Source organism: Sceloporus occidentalis, unplaced genomic scaffold (genome assembly GCF_023333645.1).
Source record: "Sceloporus occidentalis isolate IW3139 unplaced genomic scaffold, rSceOcc1.0.p SCAF_5, whole genome shotgun sequence".
NCBI classification, from domain to species: domain Eukaryota; kingdom Metazoa; phylum Chordata; class Lepidosauria; order Squamata; family Phrynosomatidae; genus Sceloporus; species Sceloporus occidentalis.
Window position 1 is genome coordinate 188684958 of NW_028316985.1, and position 11405 is coordinate 188696362.

The window sequence follows — 11405 nt, forward strand, 5'->3', positions numbered from 1 at the left end:
AAGTTCACGCGCTGCCATTTTAAAAGCCTCGCTCTGTTAGCATTGCAAACGCAGTTTTAGCGACCCTTGATGTCGCAGAGCCCTGTTCATCGAGTCATTGCAACATTTACAGTCTCTCTGATAAGGTAAGAGGCCATTAAAAGGGCGGCGTGTGTGAAGTTCCTGCCACTTCTGTTACGAAAGAAGGGATGATTTGGACGCATCACCTTGACTGGGAACGGACGCCGTCCAAAGCCCGAAGTCCACTTTCAACTGTTGGCCTGAAAGATAGTCTCTGAGAAGCGAGGCGGTGCCAGTCGCAATCTGCGGAGGAAGGAAATCCCGTCTCCCTCTTGGAATTTCTCCCTTTTCCTGCCTTTTTCTTCCCACCAAAATGGTGCTGGAGCTCTACCTGGACCTGGATTCGCAGCCGTGTCGCGCCGTTTACGTCTTCGCAAAGAAGAACAACATCCCCTTCGAGTTCAAGCGCGTCGACCTGATGAAAAGTGAGCCGGTCAAAAGCAAATAATAATTAAGAGTGATTACTAACCCTCATCCGCTCTGGGGTTTAGCCTGAACTTGAAAACAATGGGAAAGCCTTGTCAATGGCTGGGAAAGGGGTTCCTATGCTGCACCTTTGGGTCAAACAAATATAGATATAAATTGTATTAACATTATTAACTGCTAAATCTTGATTGTGTAAAACTTCATTCCATTTACTTATTTATTTTCTATCCCGCCTTTCTCCCCAAAGGGACCCGAGGCGGCTCACAAGAACAATTTAAAAGCATAGTATCGCAATAAGAAAGTATTAAAACATCAGCTAAAAACAATGTACAATTACAATTATTAATTTATATAATATCAGTATATCACCAGACTGTAGTAACTGTTAATAATTAATGTTTATTAATTTATTAATATAATAATTAATAATTGTGTTTGAGTGGGAACAAAATGGCCGCTGTCGTCGTGTTCCTCACGGATCCAAGGTGACTTTGCGCAGTGCTGAAAGGGAACTGGGTTCAATGAAGGAACTGATCCATTCTTCTCTATTTCCAATGTCCGGCCTCTCCTTCCAGTGGAGCAAAGGGCCGAGTGGTTTCTGAAGGTCAACCCTGTGGGTCAAGTGCCGGCCATGAAGGACGGGGACTTCGCCTTGTCCGAGAGGTCAGGACTTTCTGTTGGAAGCCGTACGCCATTCTGGCGCGAAACAACCCCCGTTTAGAAAGCGGGGGGCTGCCCATCTCTAAAGTCTTTTTCTTTCCTCCTTTTCCAAACAGCATCGCCATCCTACTCTACCTGGCGAAGAAATTCAACGTCGCTGACCACTGGTACCCCTCCGATGTGGAAAAGCGGGCGAGAGTGGACGAATACCTGGCCTGGCAACACACGGCCATCCGGAAGTTCGGCTGCGAGGTCTTCGTCATCAAGGTCAGCGGAAGCGTCCGGACGGGGAACCGCCTCTCTCCGTTTCGGACGGAGGGTTAGAAATACTTGCAGAAACCCCGCAGCCTCTCAGGTGGCCCTGTCTCCAAGCGGGAACTGAATCCGCTCCGGGTGTTTAGTCTGAATTTGGAGGAGTGCTATCCTGGGCATTGAAGCAAGGCCACTCTCTCTTCCCTCTAATCAGGCGCTGGCCCCCGTCTTCCTGGACCCGCTTCCCCCCGAAAAGCTGGAGGCGGCCGTGAAGGACCTGGACGAGGCCCTGAGGCTCTTTGAGGACAAGTTCCTCCAGGACCGGCCCTTCATCGCCGGACGCCAGGTCTCCCTGGCCGACCTGATGGCCATCGAGGAAATCATACAGGTGCCAGGGCCATGTATTTGGGGCCTCGCTTGGGCAGGGCCTCCTTGGTGGCAGCCCCGGGACGAGAGGAAAGCGTCCCATTCGCGGGAATCGCAAAACGAAATGGCCGCCATCACCTTGTTCCTCGTGGATCCTTCATGAAAAGTATTACATTATGATGATGAAGATTTCCATTATTAGGGTACTAATTAAGTCATTCTCTCTCTGCAGGTCGTCGCCACCGGACACGATGTTTTCCGATCCCGTCCCAAGATGGCCGCCTGGCGCTCGCGGGTGGAGGACGCCGTTGGGAAGGAGCTCTTCCAGGAGGCTCACAAAGCCCTCTTTCACCCTCCGGAGCTGAGTGCGGATCAGTACCCGCCGGCTCTGAAGGAGCAGGTGAAGGAAAGCCTGGTCAAGTGGATCCGCTGACAACAACGGAGGCGTCAATGCGGATCGCGATGCAGATCAACGTAGAATAGCGGCGCTTTTAGCTCAGATTAAAATGGGAGAACCTGGTAACGCTCTCCTTGGCTCCGCAGGAAAGCTTCATGATCAGCAATGCCATGTTAGGAACCAAAATGGGGATTGTGACCCGTTTAGCCTTACGAATCCTGACGCTTCTGCTGGCGATTATAAAATCATATACAAATGGATATATAATTTGCTTTCTTTTAAAATGGGAGGTCAAGGCAAAAGGTGTTAGGATTGGGAATTAGGAGCCATCGGCTTTGCATGAGACACATTTCAATGCCAGGAAAGTGTGGGGACAAAAACTGATGTTGTAAAGCAAAGCATTTAAAGGCAATGAAGGGCTATTAACTTTACCAAAGAGCGGCTCATCTGCCAGCGACATAAAGTTATAAATGGCTTTTATTTCGCTTAAGCAAAGTTCAAGGCAGCAAATGCTTTCTGGCAAACTGTTTCCTGCTACAAAATGAAGGATTTTAAAGGCAGCTTGGTTAAGAATTAGGACTCATTGGTCTGACAAAAATCTTGCTCTTTGGCTAAATAAAAATGGCCCAGAATTGGGTTTTCTTTCCAACAGAAGATTGCAGCAAAAAGTTCTTGTGGCGAATTGTTCTTCCCTCTTGGAAAAGGAAAGGATTTTTTAAGGTCAGTTTGGCCTTCTTTGGGAAGGAAGGGGCTGTTAGCAAACACACAAAATCTGCCCATAGAAGAGCGGGTCTGTATTTCCCCTTTGGGTTGCAGAGGGTTCTCCCTCAGAGACGCAGAGAGAGGCTGCTTCCGGGTAAACGATCCGGAAAGGAGAGGAGAAAGCGCCCGTCGTCCAAGGCGCCTCTGGGACCCTCTCCAGACGAGGAGCGCCTTCTTCCTCTTCCTTGCCAAATGTCTCTCTGGGCGAGACACAACGCCCCTCGGCCATCATCCTTCGGAGGAACCGGGTCTTCCCTTCCTTCCTTCCTTCCTTCCTTCCGTCCTTCTCTGTGTCTTTACTTCAAGACCGTTTCTCAGCTCTTTCTTCCTGTTGAGGTTAAAAAGTAAAATTAAATGAAACATCCAGACAAACCTTGGCTTTGAGGCATCTTGACCGACGCCAAAAGAGAGCGGAGGGACCGTGGCCTCAAGCAGAAATAACACTCCTAGAATCCTAGGGTTGGAAGGAACCCCAAGCAGGGCCCTGATCCAGCCCAACCCTTCTCCTGCCATGCAGGAAGTCCCAATCAAAGTCCTCTTTGTGACAGAGGGCCATCCAGCCCCTGCTGCTTAAAGACCTCCAAGGAAGGAGACTTCAAGGTGATCCAGCCCAAGCCCGGCCATTAATTTTAATGGTAAAATTAACTAAGCAGCCACTGGAGGGGCATGAAGGAGGGCCAGTGTTCCCATGAAGGAACTGGGGAAGATCTCAGGGAGGCTCATGATGGGAGATGGAGTCCAACAGCCTGAGCTGTGTAAGGCTTCCTCATGGAGAGGGCCCCATCATCCCAGCAGCCCTCCCAATGGTTCCCCGAAATGGACGGCCGCCTCCTCCGACCGCGGCTACCTTGACGGCTGCCTGGAGTGCAGCCAGGGCCTCTTCGTAGCCCGGGAGGAGAGTTCGAAGCTGGCTGCTCTGGACCAGCTGTCGTTCCAGCGGAGGAAGTCCCGCCTCTCTCAGCATCCGCAGGAATTTGGACTCCTGTGGGGGGGGGGGGGGGAGAACGGAGGGAAGTCAGCCCTCTCCAAAAATGCTGAAAAGGGGTTCTGGGGATAGGAAGGTGGAATGAATACCTGTTGCTTCAGGAGGAGCGTGAAGGCCAGTCCGGCTCTCCCGGCCCGAGCCGTGCGGCCCACCCTGGAAGCAAGTGCGAGGGAGACACAGAGGAAAGAGCCAGAATTAGGGTTTCGGTTTCTTGACAAGGAGGCCCTCTGACCCCAGGAAAAGACCAAACCTGGACCCCAACTGGCCATTAATTGCAATCATATAATACAGTGATTCCCAAACTGTGGTCCGCTGGTTGTTTTAGACTACAATTCCCAGAAGTCTCAGCCATCTTGGCCAACAGTCAGGGAGACTGGGAACTGAAGTCTGAAGCACCTGGAAGACCATAGTTTGGGAACTGGTCTGCTCCGGGAAACAAAACATCTGGCCGAACACACGTCTATCCTTCCTGTCAAACCATAAGGCTGACTCCAAAGCCCATCTTAAAATCAGAGAACCATAGAGTTGAAAGAGACCCCAAGATGCTCCGTGATCCAGTCCAACCCCTTTATTCTGCCATGCAGGAACTCTCCATCAAAGCATCCCCACTGACAGATAATAATCATTTGTTTTATTTATATACCGCTATTCCAAAGATCATAGCGGTGAACAGCAAGTAAGCTAATTATCAAGTAAGCTAATTTGCCCCCAACAGTCTGGGTACTCATTTTAGTGACCTCGGAAGGATGCAAGCCTGAGTCGAGCTTGGGCCCTTTTGCTGGTCTTGAACTCGCAACCATCCAGCCTCTGTTTAAAGGCCTCCAAGGAAGCCTCTTCCATTGCCCAGCAGCCCTTGCTCTCAGGAAGTTCCTCTGAATGTTGGGGTGGAAACCGCCCTGGGCAACTGCCTACCGATGGACGTAGGTCCGGATGAACTGAGGCGCGTCGTAGCTGATCACGCACTTCACCCCCGCGATGTCGATCCCCCGCGCCGTGGCGTCTGTGCTGATGAGCCTGCGGCAGGGAAGAAAGGAGGAGGATGGGACATGAAAATGGCCCCCCCAAAACATCCCCCCAATGCAAACAATTCAGCACATCCTGACACTGGACTCCCTCGAAGGCTGGACTTTCTCAAACGCCAGGGGCTGGGATGGAGGACCTTTGGGTCATTATATAAATACTAGTAATCATCATTATTCATCATTATTATGACCACTGTCATCTTTCAGCTGTGAGTTTATTTCCTGCGGTCACTCTGGCAGGCATTTCTTCCCTGGACTAGATGACCGCTTGATACCCCTCTCTCTTTTAATCAGACACAAAGAAGGCGTTTTCTCTCTCCTTCGCTGGAATAACTTCCTGTATCATGGCCAGGGGTCAGTCTGGATGGTCTCTACATGTCCCCTTTCTCCAAAAACTATTTACTATTATCTCTGGTTTAAGTCTTTTTTCTGTCTTTCCATAAGGTTTTGTGGTTTCTCTTAGATTTTTAAACGCCGCTCGGACCTTTCCCCGCATTTCTGCTGGGCGGCCGGACTGGATGACCTCCGAGGATCCCCCCAAAAACTCACAGCTGGATCTTCCCTCGCTCAAAGTCCTTCAGCGTCCCTTTCCTTTGGCTGGGGGTCAGCCGGGAGGAGAATTCGGCCACGCTGACCCCTCCGAAGGCCTTGACCAGCAGGAAAAGCCTTGAGGAAGGAAGGAGAGGAAACGGTCAGAAATAGGGATGCAGACGCCGACCCTGTGAGGGAGGGAACCCCAGAGGGAGGAGGAGAAGTCCCATCATCCCCTCACCTGTGGGAGGTCTCCCTGCTGTTGACGAAGCAGAGAACCCGGGAGAACTTCAGCCGCAGAAGGAAGTGCAACAGGAAGAGCGGCTTCCACCTCAGGCTGCAGGGGACGAAATAGTGCTAGAGGAAGGAAGGAAGAAAGGAAGGGAGGGAGGAAGGGAGGGAGGGAGGGAGGAAGGGAGGGAGGGAGGGAGGAAAAAGGAAGTTGATTTGGCCGCCTTCACATTCTCCCTCAGAATCACTTTAAGTGGAGGTTTACTGAGGGGCCACAACAGACCAGGCCTCACCGAGAGACCCTCCGGGAGCGTGTATTTCTTCTCCTCTTCCTCTTCCTCTTCCTCCTTTGGGATAGCGGGCCCTTCCACTTCCTCTTCCTTCCTGGAGGATGAGGCCGGGGCAAAGAGTCTCGGGCGGAAGAGTCCGAGGGGCTGCAGCTTCTCTGCGCTGTGGGTCAAGGTGGCTGAGAAGAGAAGCTTCTGGAAGGGCAGCTGAGGGACGGAGGCCCTGGACCAGCAATAATAATAATAACAATAACAACAATTTGTACCATAATGTTATTATTTCACCTTAACATTATTATTTGCCCCTTGCCTCTGAATCAGCCCTGACCTGGCAGCTGTGAGGGGTGCCTGCCGCGTCCGAGCGAAGAGCTGTGGATGATGAGCTCCCTCTTCCAGCTGGTGCACAGCTGCTGCCACTTGCTCCAGCCAGTTCTGGTGCATCCCGTCGATCATGCGGTCGGCTTCGTCAATGACCTGGGAAGATTGAGTAAAATAACAAGGCCATTTCTGTGTGGTCCTCCTGAGGGAATCCAGTCTGTCCCCAAAGCTGTAAAGACCAAACCTCCGCCTCCAGCCCCAAAGCTAGGCAGGGACCCAAAACGGTCCGGCAAAAGTGGACCGCCGTGCAATTGTCAGCCTGACTTATAAAGCAAACCATCAAGTGCTAAGAGGAATTAAGCCATCATTGCTTCTGGGAATCATATCCTCTTGGCGACCATCTTGTGACCATTGAGAAGACAGAAGGCAAACCGACATACAGCTGAGGTCTCCCTTTTTATCCGAAATGGTATTTTGGAATATTTACATATACGCAAAGAGAGATCTTGGAGAGGGGACCCAAAAGTCTAGACATCTAATTCATTTATGTTTCCTATGCAACTTGATACACACTCAGCCGGAAGGTAATTTTATAGACATAACGTTAATAATTTTGAGCATGGAACCAAGTTGGTGCCCATTAAACCCTCAGGAAGCAAAGTGTCACTGTCTCTCAGCCACTCCCAGGGAAAAAGGGTTTGCATTTTGGGGCATTTTGGATTTCTGGATGAGAGAGACTCAACCCGTATCCTTTGCCCATTGAGCACACAGAGGGCAATGCGACAGATAAATTGGGCTCGGATGGCTTCGCATTTCAGGTGATGGATGGGAAAAGTAATTAGCAAGGGAGGCTAATTAACAACAGCTCTTTGCAAACTCTCCTCACCAGGAACCGGAGCCGCCTGAGGCTGAAGGGGGCTGTCTGCTGGAGGTGGTCCACCAAGCGGCCTGGAGTGGCCACCACGATGTCCGCCAGGCTGCGAAACCCAGCCGGCCTACGGAGGAGGAAAACGGAAACGTCAGCGGAGAGGCCTAAAGGCTCCACAATAGTCATAGACGTGTTTGAAAAGAGGGGGAACCTCACGTTTTCTCAACAAGCGACTCCTGCTCCTTGACGAAGGGTTTCTGGCCAGTGAGTTGCGCCACTTTCAGCCCCGTTCCGTCTGTGTAGATGTGGAAGACTTTGCTCACCTGTTGAGCGGGGATAAGAAAGAGGAATAAGGAAGACTCTGCCACTTTTTAAACAAAACAACACATACAGCACCTCCATTATAAAGCCTCAGGTCCAGGGATCCCCCTCAAACGCAAAGGATCTGGGGAACAAATCCATTCTGGATTCCACACAAATTATTCTGGATGGACAGAACATGACGGTCATTCCCCGTTCTGGGCTGTTTATGTGGTACGTTTTTGAAGTTTAATAAAACTCATAGTGGGGTTTTCTTGGCCACATTTATTATTCAGAGGATATTTCCTCTGAGGCCCAGAGAATGTGAATTCCCCGGTGGGTTTCCACAGCTGAGGAAACAGATTTGAACCCCGGTCGCCCAGCATCCTTGTCCAGCACTCAAACCACTGAATAAATGCACCTTGATGGCTATGGTATGCATCTCATATATATATATATATATAGAGAGAGAGAGAGAGAGAGAGAGAGAGAGAAAGAGAGAGTTGTGTGTGAAAGAGATTATGTAGATTTCCAGGCAACTGGCCCCTTTGGCCTCTCCAACTTGCTTCAGAATGAATGCAGTTTGACACCACTTTAAACTGTCTTGGCTCCATATTGTACAATTACCACTTTAACGGTCATGGCTCCCCATTTTGTGGAGTCCTGGGGTTTGTAGTTTTGGGAGATACTTAGCTTTTCCCGCCAGAGAGCGCTGGTGCTGCAACAAACTACAAATTCCACTGTATGGAGCCAAGGCAGTTTAAAGTGGTGCCAAACTGGGTTAGTTCTGCAGTGTGGATGCATGGGCTCCCTCTTCTTCAGGGTCTTACCTGCTGGGCCAGTTCTTTTGTGGGCAGGACCACCAGCGCCTGGACGTGGCAGACAACTCGGTCCAAAAGGGCCTGGCAAGAGAAAATAGGAATTAATCATACAGTATTCCTTATTTCTTCCATTATTAAATAAACCTAACCACAGAGGTTGAGCCTCCTTCCGGTCTCTCACCTGGACCACTGGGATCACGAAGGCAAGGGTCTTCCCGCTGCCAGTGGGGGCTGAGACACAGACGTCACTGGGCTGGTAGCCACCCCTTCCGGTCAAGAAGCCCCTGGACATGCTGGTCAAAATGGCCGGAATCACCTCCGCTTGGACTGCAGGAGGAAGGAGAACCCGCAGGGGAGAAATCAATAAATCAACGTATTCCAGCCAAAAAGTCCCCCACATGCCATTAAAATAGTAATTCCAAAACTTTGGTCTTCCAGGTATTTTGGACTTCAGTTCCCATAAACCCCAGCTAGCCTGGCCAACAGTCAGGAATGCTGGGAGCTGAAGTCCAAAACATCTGGAAGCTTGGGAACCACTGCGTTAAAAGGTTCTTCCAACCCCAGTTACAGTAACGAAATAAAGAAATTACAGCTTCCTACTCTGGCTTAAGTTTATACCACTTCTTTTCTACATCTATTCAGGCACACCTGGGCTAACAAAGCCTCGGACAAAGAAGACCCTTTTACAGCTCCTTTTGGGTCTCATCCTTCTGTCAAGTTGGAGGGTTTTTAGCAGCATCAGCGCTGGGAATCTCCATCAGAAGGGATGGAGAAATACAGACTTTCAGGGTCAGGCTGCAGCAGGAAATGAATAAAGGTTGCATTGGGAAAGAGCGGGATTGCCATTTTAGCCAATCCTCATCCATAGCCAAGCGTGTGGCTGCCTGAAACAGGGAAGGTGGACAGCAGCCCACCCCAAAAGTCCCTCACTGGGAAAAGGGTGTAGTGGATGAGTGTTTTTGCAATCAACAAGATAATAAAGCTTGACCTGGAAAAGACTGGAGTCCTTCTCCTGTTGATCCCACCATAGAAGTGTTTCTGCCTCCAACAGGCGAGATGGATAGCAGCCACATGTTAGTAGTTCTACTATTGTTATTACTATTACTACTACTACTATTACTATACCTGGAAAAAGGGATTCTATCCCGTTGGCTTGCAGCTTCTTCACCAATTTAGGGTGAATTTCGGGGACCTGACGGAGCGGGACCAGGTTCTCCTTGATCCTCCGCTGCAGCAGATGGGGTTCACTGAGCCACGGAGGCAGGAGGGGCTTCACCTGGAAAACGTTACACACGAATAGATGTAACAACGACAACCAGGGTCCAGGATGCGTTGCCTAACATACACAAGCCAGGAAAATGGGAAGCCAAGCTTGAAACAAAGTATTTCTGGTCCCAAGCATTTAGGATAATAAGGGAGACTCAGCCTGTAATTAATATGAATTAAAAATGCAAGATTGATCCTTAAAACCTGATTTAAAAGAGTATATCCTTTCATTTTACCCCATCTGGCTGGGGATCTGGGTGCGGGAAGTGCCAGGAACCAGCTGAATTACCTTCTGCACCGGCTTCCAGCTGCATTGGCCAAGAACGGTCAAGCTGGGAGGAGTGGGAGGGGGACTTGTGTTCGGACTCAGCACCGGCACGGACAACTCCTCTCCTTTTTCTAGCTCTTTGTCTCTGGCACAGTCTCTCTCTTTTGTGTCCGTTTCATCGTCTTCTCGGACACTCCCTGGTTTTATTTTTTGAAAGCATAATGGAAATTAGACAGTTTGAGAATCCTATTAGGCTTTTGAGGTGTCAATAGCCCACCTCTGAACCCCTCAAACACCCAAAATGGAGGCCTCTTTGGGGAAATAGCAGCGCAATGTTGGGGCGACATGAGAGATGCCAACGCGTTTCGCACAACAAGCAGCGACAGCAACCTCACCTCCATCCGTCTCTAACAAACTTTCATCTTCCTGTTGCTTCTTCTTCCTCCTCTTTCTGCAAACTTTGCGCAAAGGGGACCCGTCACGTTCTTGCTGCCTTTTCTTTCCAGACGCCTCCTCTGAACCGCCTTTGTCCTCCGGCCGCAACGCCTCGCCCTCCAGACGGCTGGGTTTTGTGGAAACAGCGCCTTTGGGCCGCACTTTCTGCAGCTCCCGCGTCCGGACGCGTTCTTGAAGGCGCCGAAGCAGCGCCTGCGAATGGCTTCCTGGGCCATTTCCCTCTCCTTCATCTCCGCCGCCGGTGTACCTGGGGAGGCAGCAAGGGAAACTTAATTAATTACTTTAATTTAAAGCAATTGTAAAGGCTTTTAAAAGCAATGTTTGCTTAGAGGTCCCACAGGTTTTCCCCAAACCTGTGCACACAATCCTGCTTTAAAAGAGATTAGGACTCCCTTGTGGAGTGGCAGGAGAAGCCCAGAGCTTGGAAAAGTTACTTTTTCTGGGGTCCTATTTCCCAGAACCTCCAAGAACTGTAGTAGGAGGGGTGGATTCTGGGACCTGCAGTCCCTGCTCAAATATAACCTTTCCTCTGCTAAGGGCTTCTGGAGGGACTACAACACCCGGAATTCCCCAGTCCTTGAGATGGGCTTTCCCTATGGCTTGGACAAGTTACTTTTGGGGTGCATTACAGGTCCCAGAACCGCCTGCAGCCTTCCTGGGGAAGTGGATTCTGGGATTCATTGTCCCACACGCAAAAGTAACTTCCCTACCTTGCTCTGCTTACTTCAGAGCCAAGAGCTGCCCCCTTTTCCCGAAACTATAACTCCCAGAAGCCCCCAGCCTACCTTAGTGCTTTTAAAAGTTACTTTTGGGGGGATACATTTCCCCCTTAAAAAGTAACTTCTTCTTTCCATCCCCCCAACCCAGCTCTGCTCAAAAAGGAGCCAGAGCTCAACGCAGGCGCCCTTTGAGGGACTACAACTCCCAAAACCCCCAATCCTGGCCTGCTGGGAGTTGCAGTCCCCACAAAGTTAGCTCTTGTTGCGGCCACAGCTCGGAATGGCCCTTTGTTGCATAAAAAGGCAAAGGAATGACCTGGGGACCAGAAAGAGAGCCATGCTGAACGGAGACTCAGGCAGCCGGAAGGACAGCCCTCCTTGGGGGCCTTTTAGCCACGCGGGAACCTTCC

The 11405-nt window shown here is 50.4% G+C and overlaps 2 protein-coding genes across 2 annotated transcripts in view; one reads left to right on the forward strand and one right to left on the reverse strand.

The window, feature by feature from the left end:
* The first annotated feature begins 16 nt into the window (after positions 1-16).
* Positions 17-2197, forward strand: LOC149313366 (glutathione S-transferase theta-1-like). The gene is made up of 5 exons (XM_089526547.1): positions 17-485; positions 1062-1149; positions 1263-1413; positions 1613-1786; positions 1997-2197. Exons 1-5 carry the CDS (start codon positions 374-376, stop codon positions 2195-2197), a joined length of 726 nt encoding a protein of 241 aa, XP_089382673.1. The 5' UTR covers positions 17-373.
* A 969-nt stretch (positions 2198-3166) lies between these two features.
* LOC149313367 (ATP-dependent RNA helicase DDX51-like) overlaps positions 3167-11405 on the reverse strand; it is an 8710-nt gene continuing 471 nt past the window's right edge. The window contains exons 1-16 of the mRNA XM_089526544.1: positions 11312-11405; positions 10216-10523; positions 9842-10017; positions 9412-9562; positions 8468-8613; positions 8296-8367; positions 7382-7488; positions 7184-7292; positions 6308-6453; positions 5986-6202; positions 5703-5818; positions 5480-5596; positions 4821-4922; positions 3998-4061; positions 3771-3905; positions 3167-3251 (exon numbers count right to left, since the gene is read on the reverse strand). The exon at positions 11312-11405 is cut by the window's right edge and continues 471 nt beyond it. Of these exons, the coding sequence (XP_089382670.1) occupies positions 3225-3251; positions 3771-3905; positions 3998-4061; positions 4821-4922; positions 5480-5596; positions 5703-5818; positions 5986-6202; positions 6308-6453; positions 7184-7292; positions 7382-7488; positions 8296-8367; positions 8468-8613; positions 9412-9562; positions 9842-10017; positions 10216-10523; positions 11312-11334 (2016 nt within the window). The 5' untranslated portion in view covers positions 11335-11405 and the 3' untranslated portion in view covers positions 3167-3224. The remainder of the gene's footprint in view (positions 3252-3770; positions 3906-3997; positions 4062-4820; positions 4923-5479; positions 5597-5702; positions 5819-5985; positions 6203-6307; positions 6454-7183; positions 7293-7381; positions 7489-8295; positions 8368-8467; positions 8614-9411; positions 9563-9841; positions 10018-10215; positions 10524-11311) is intronic.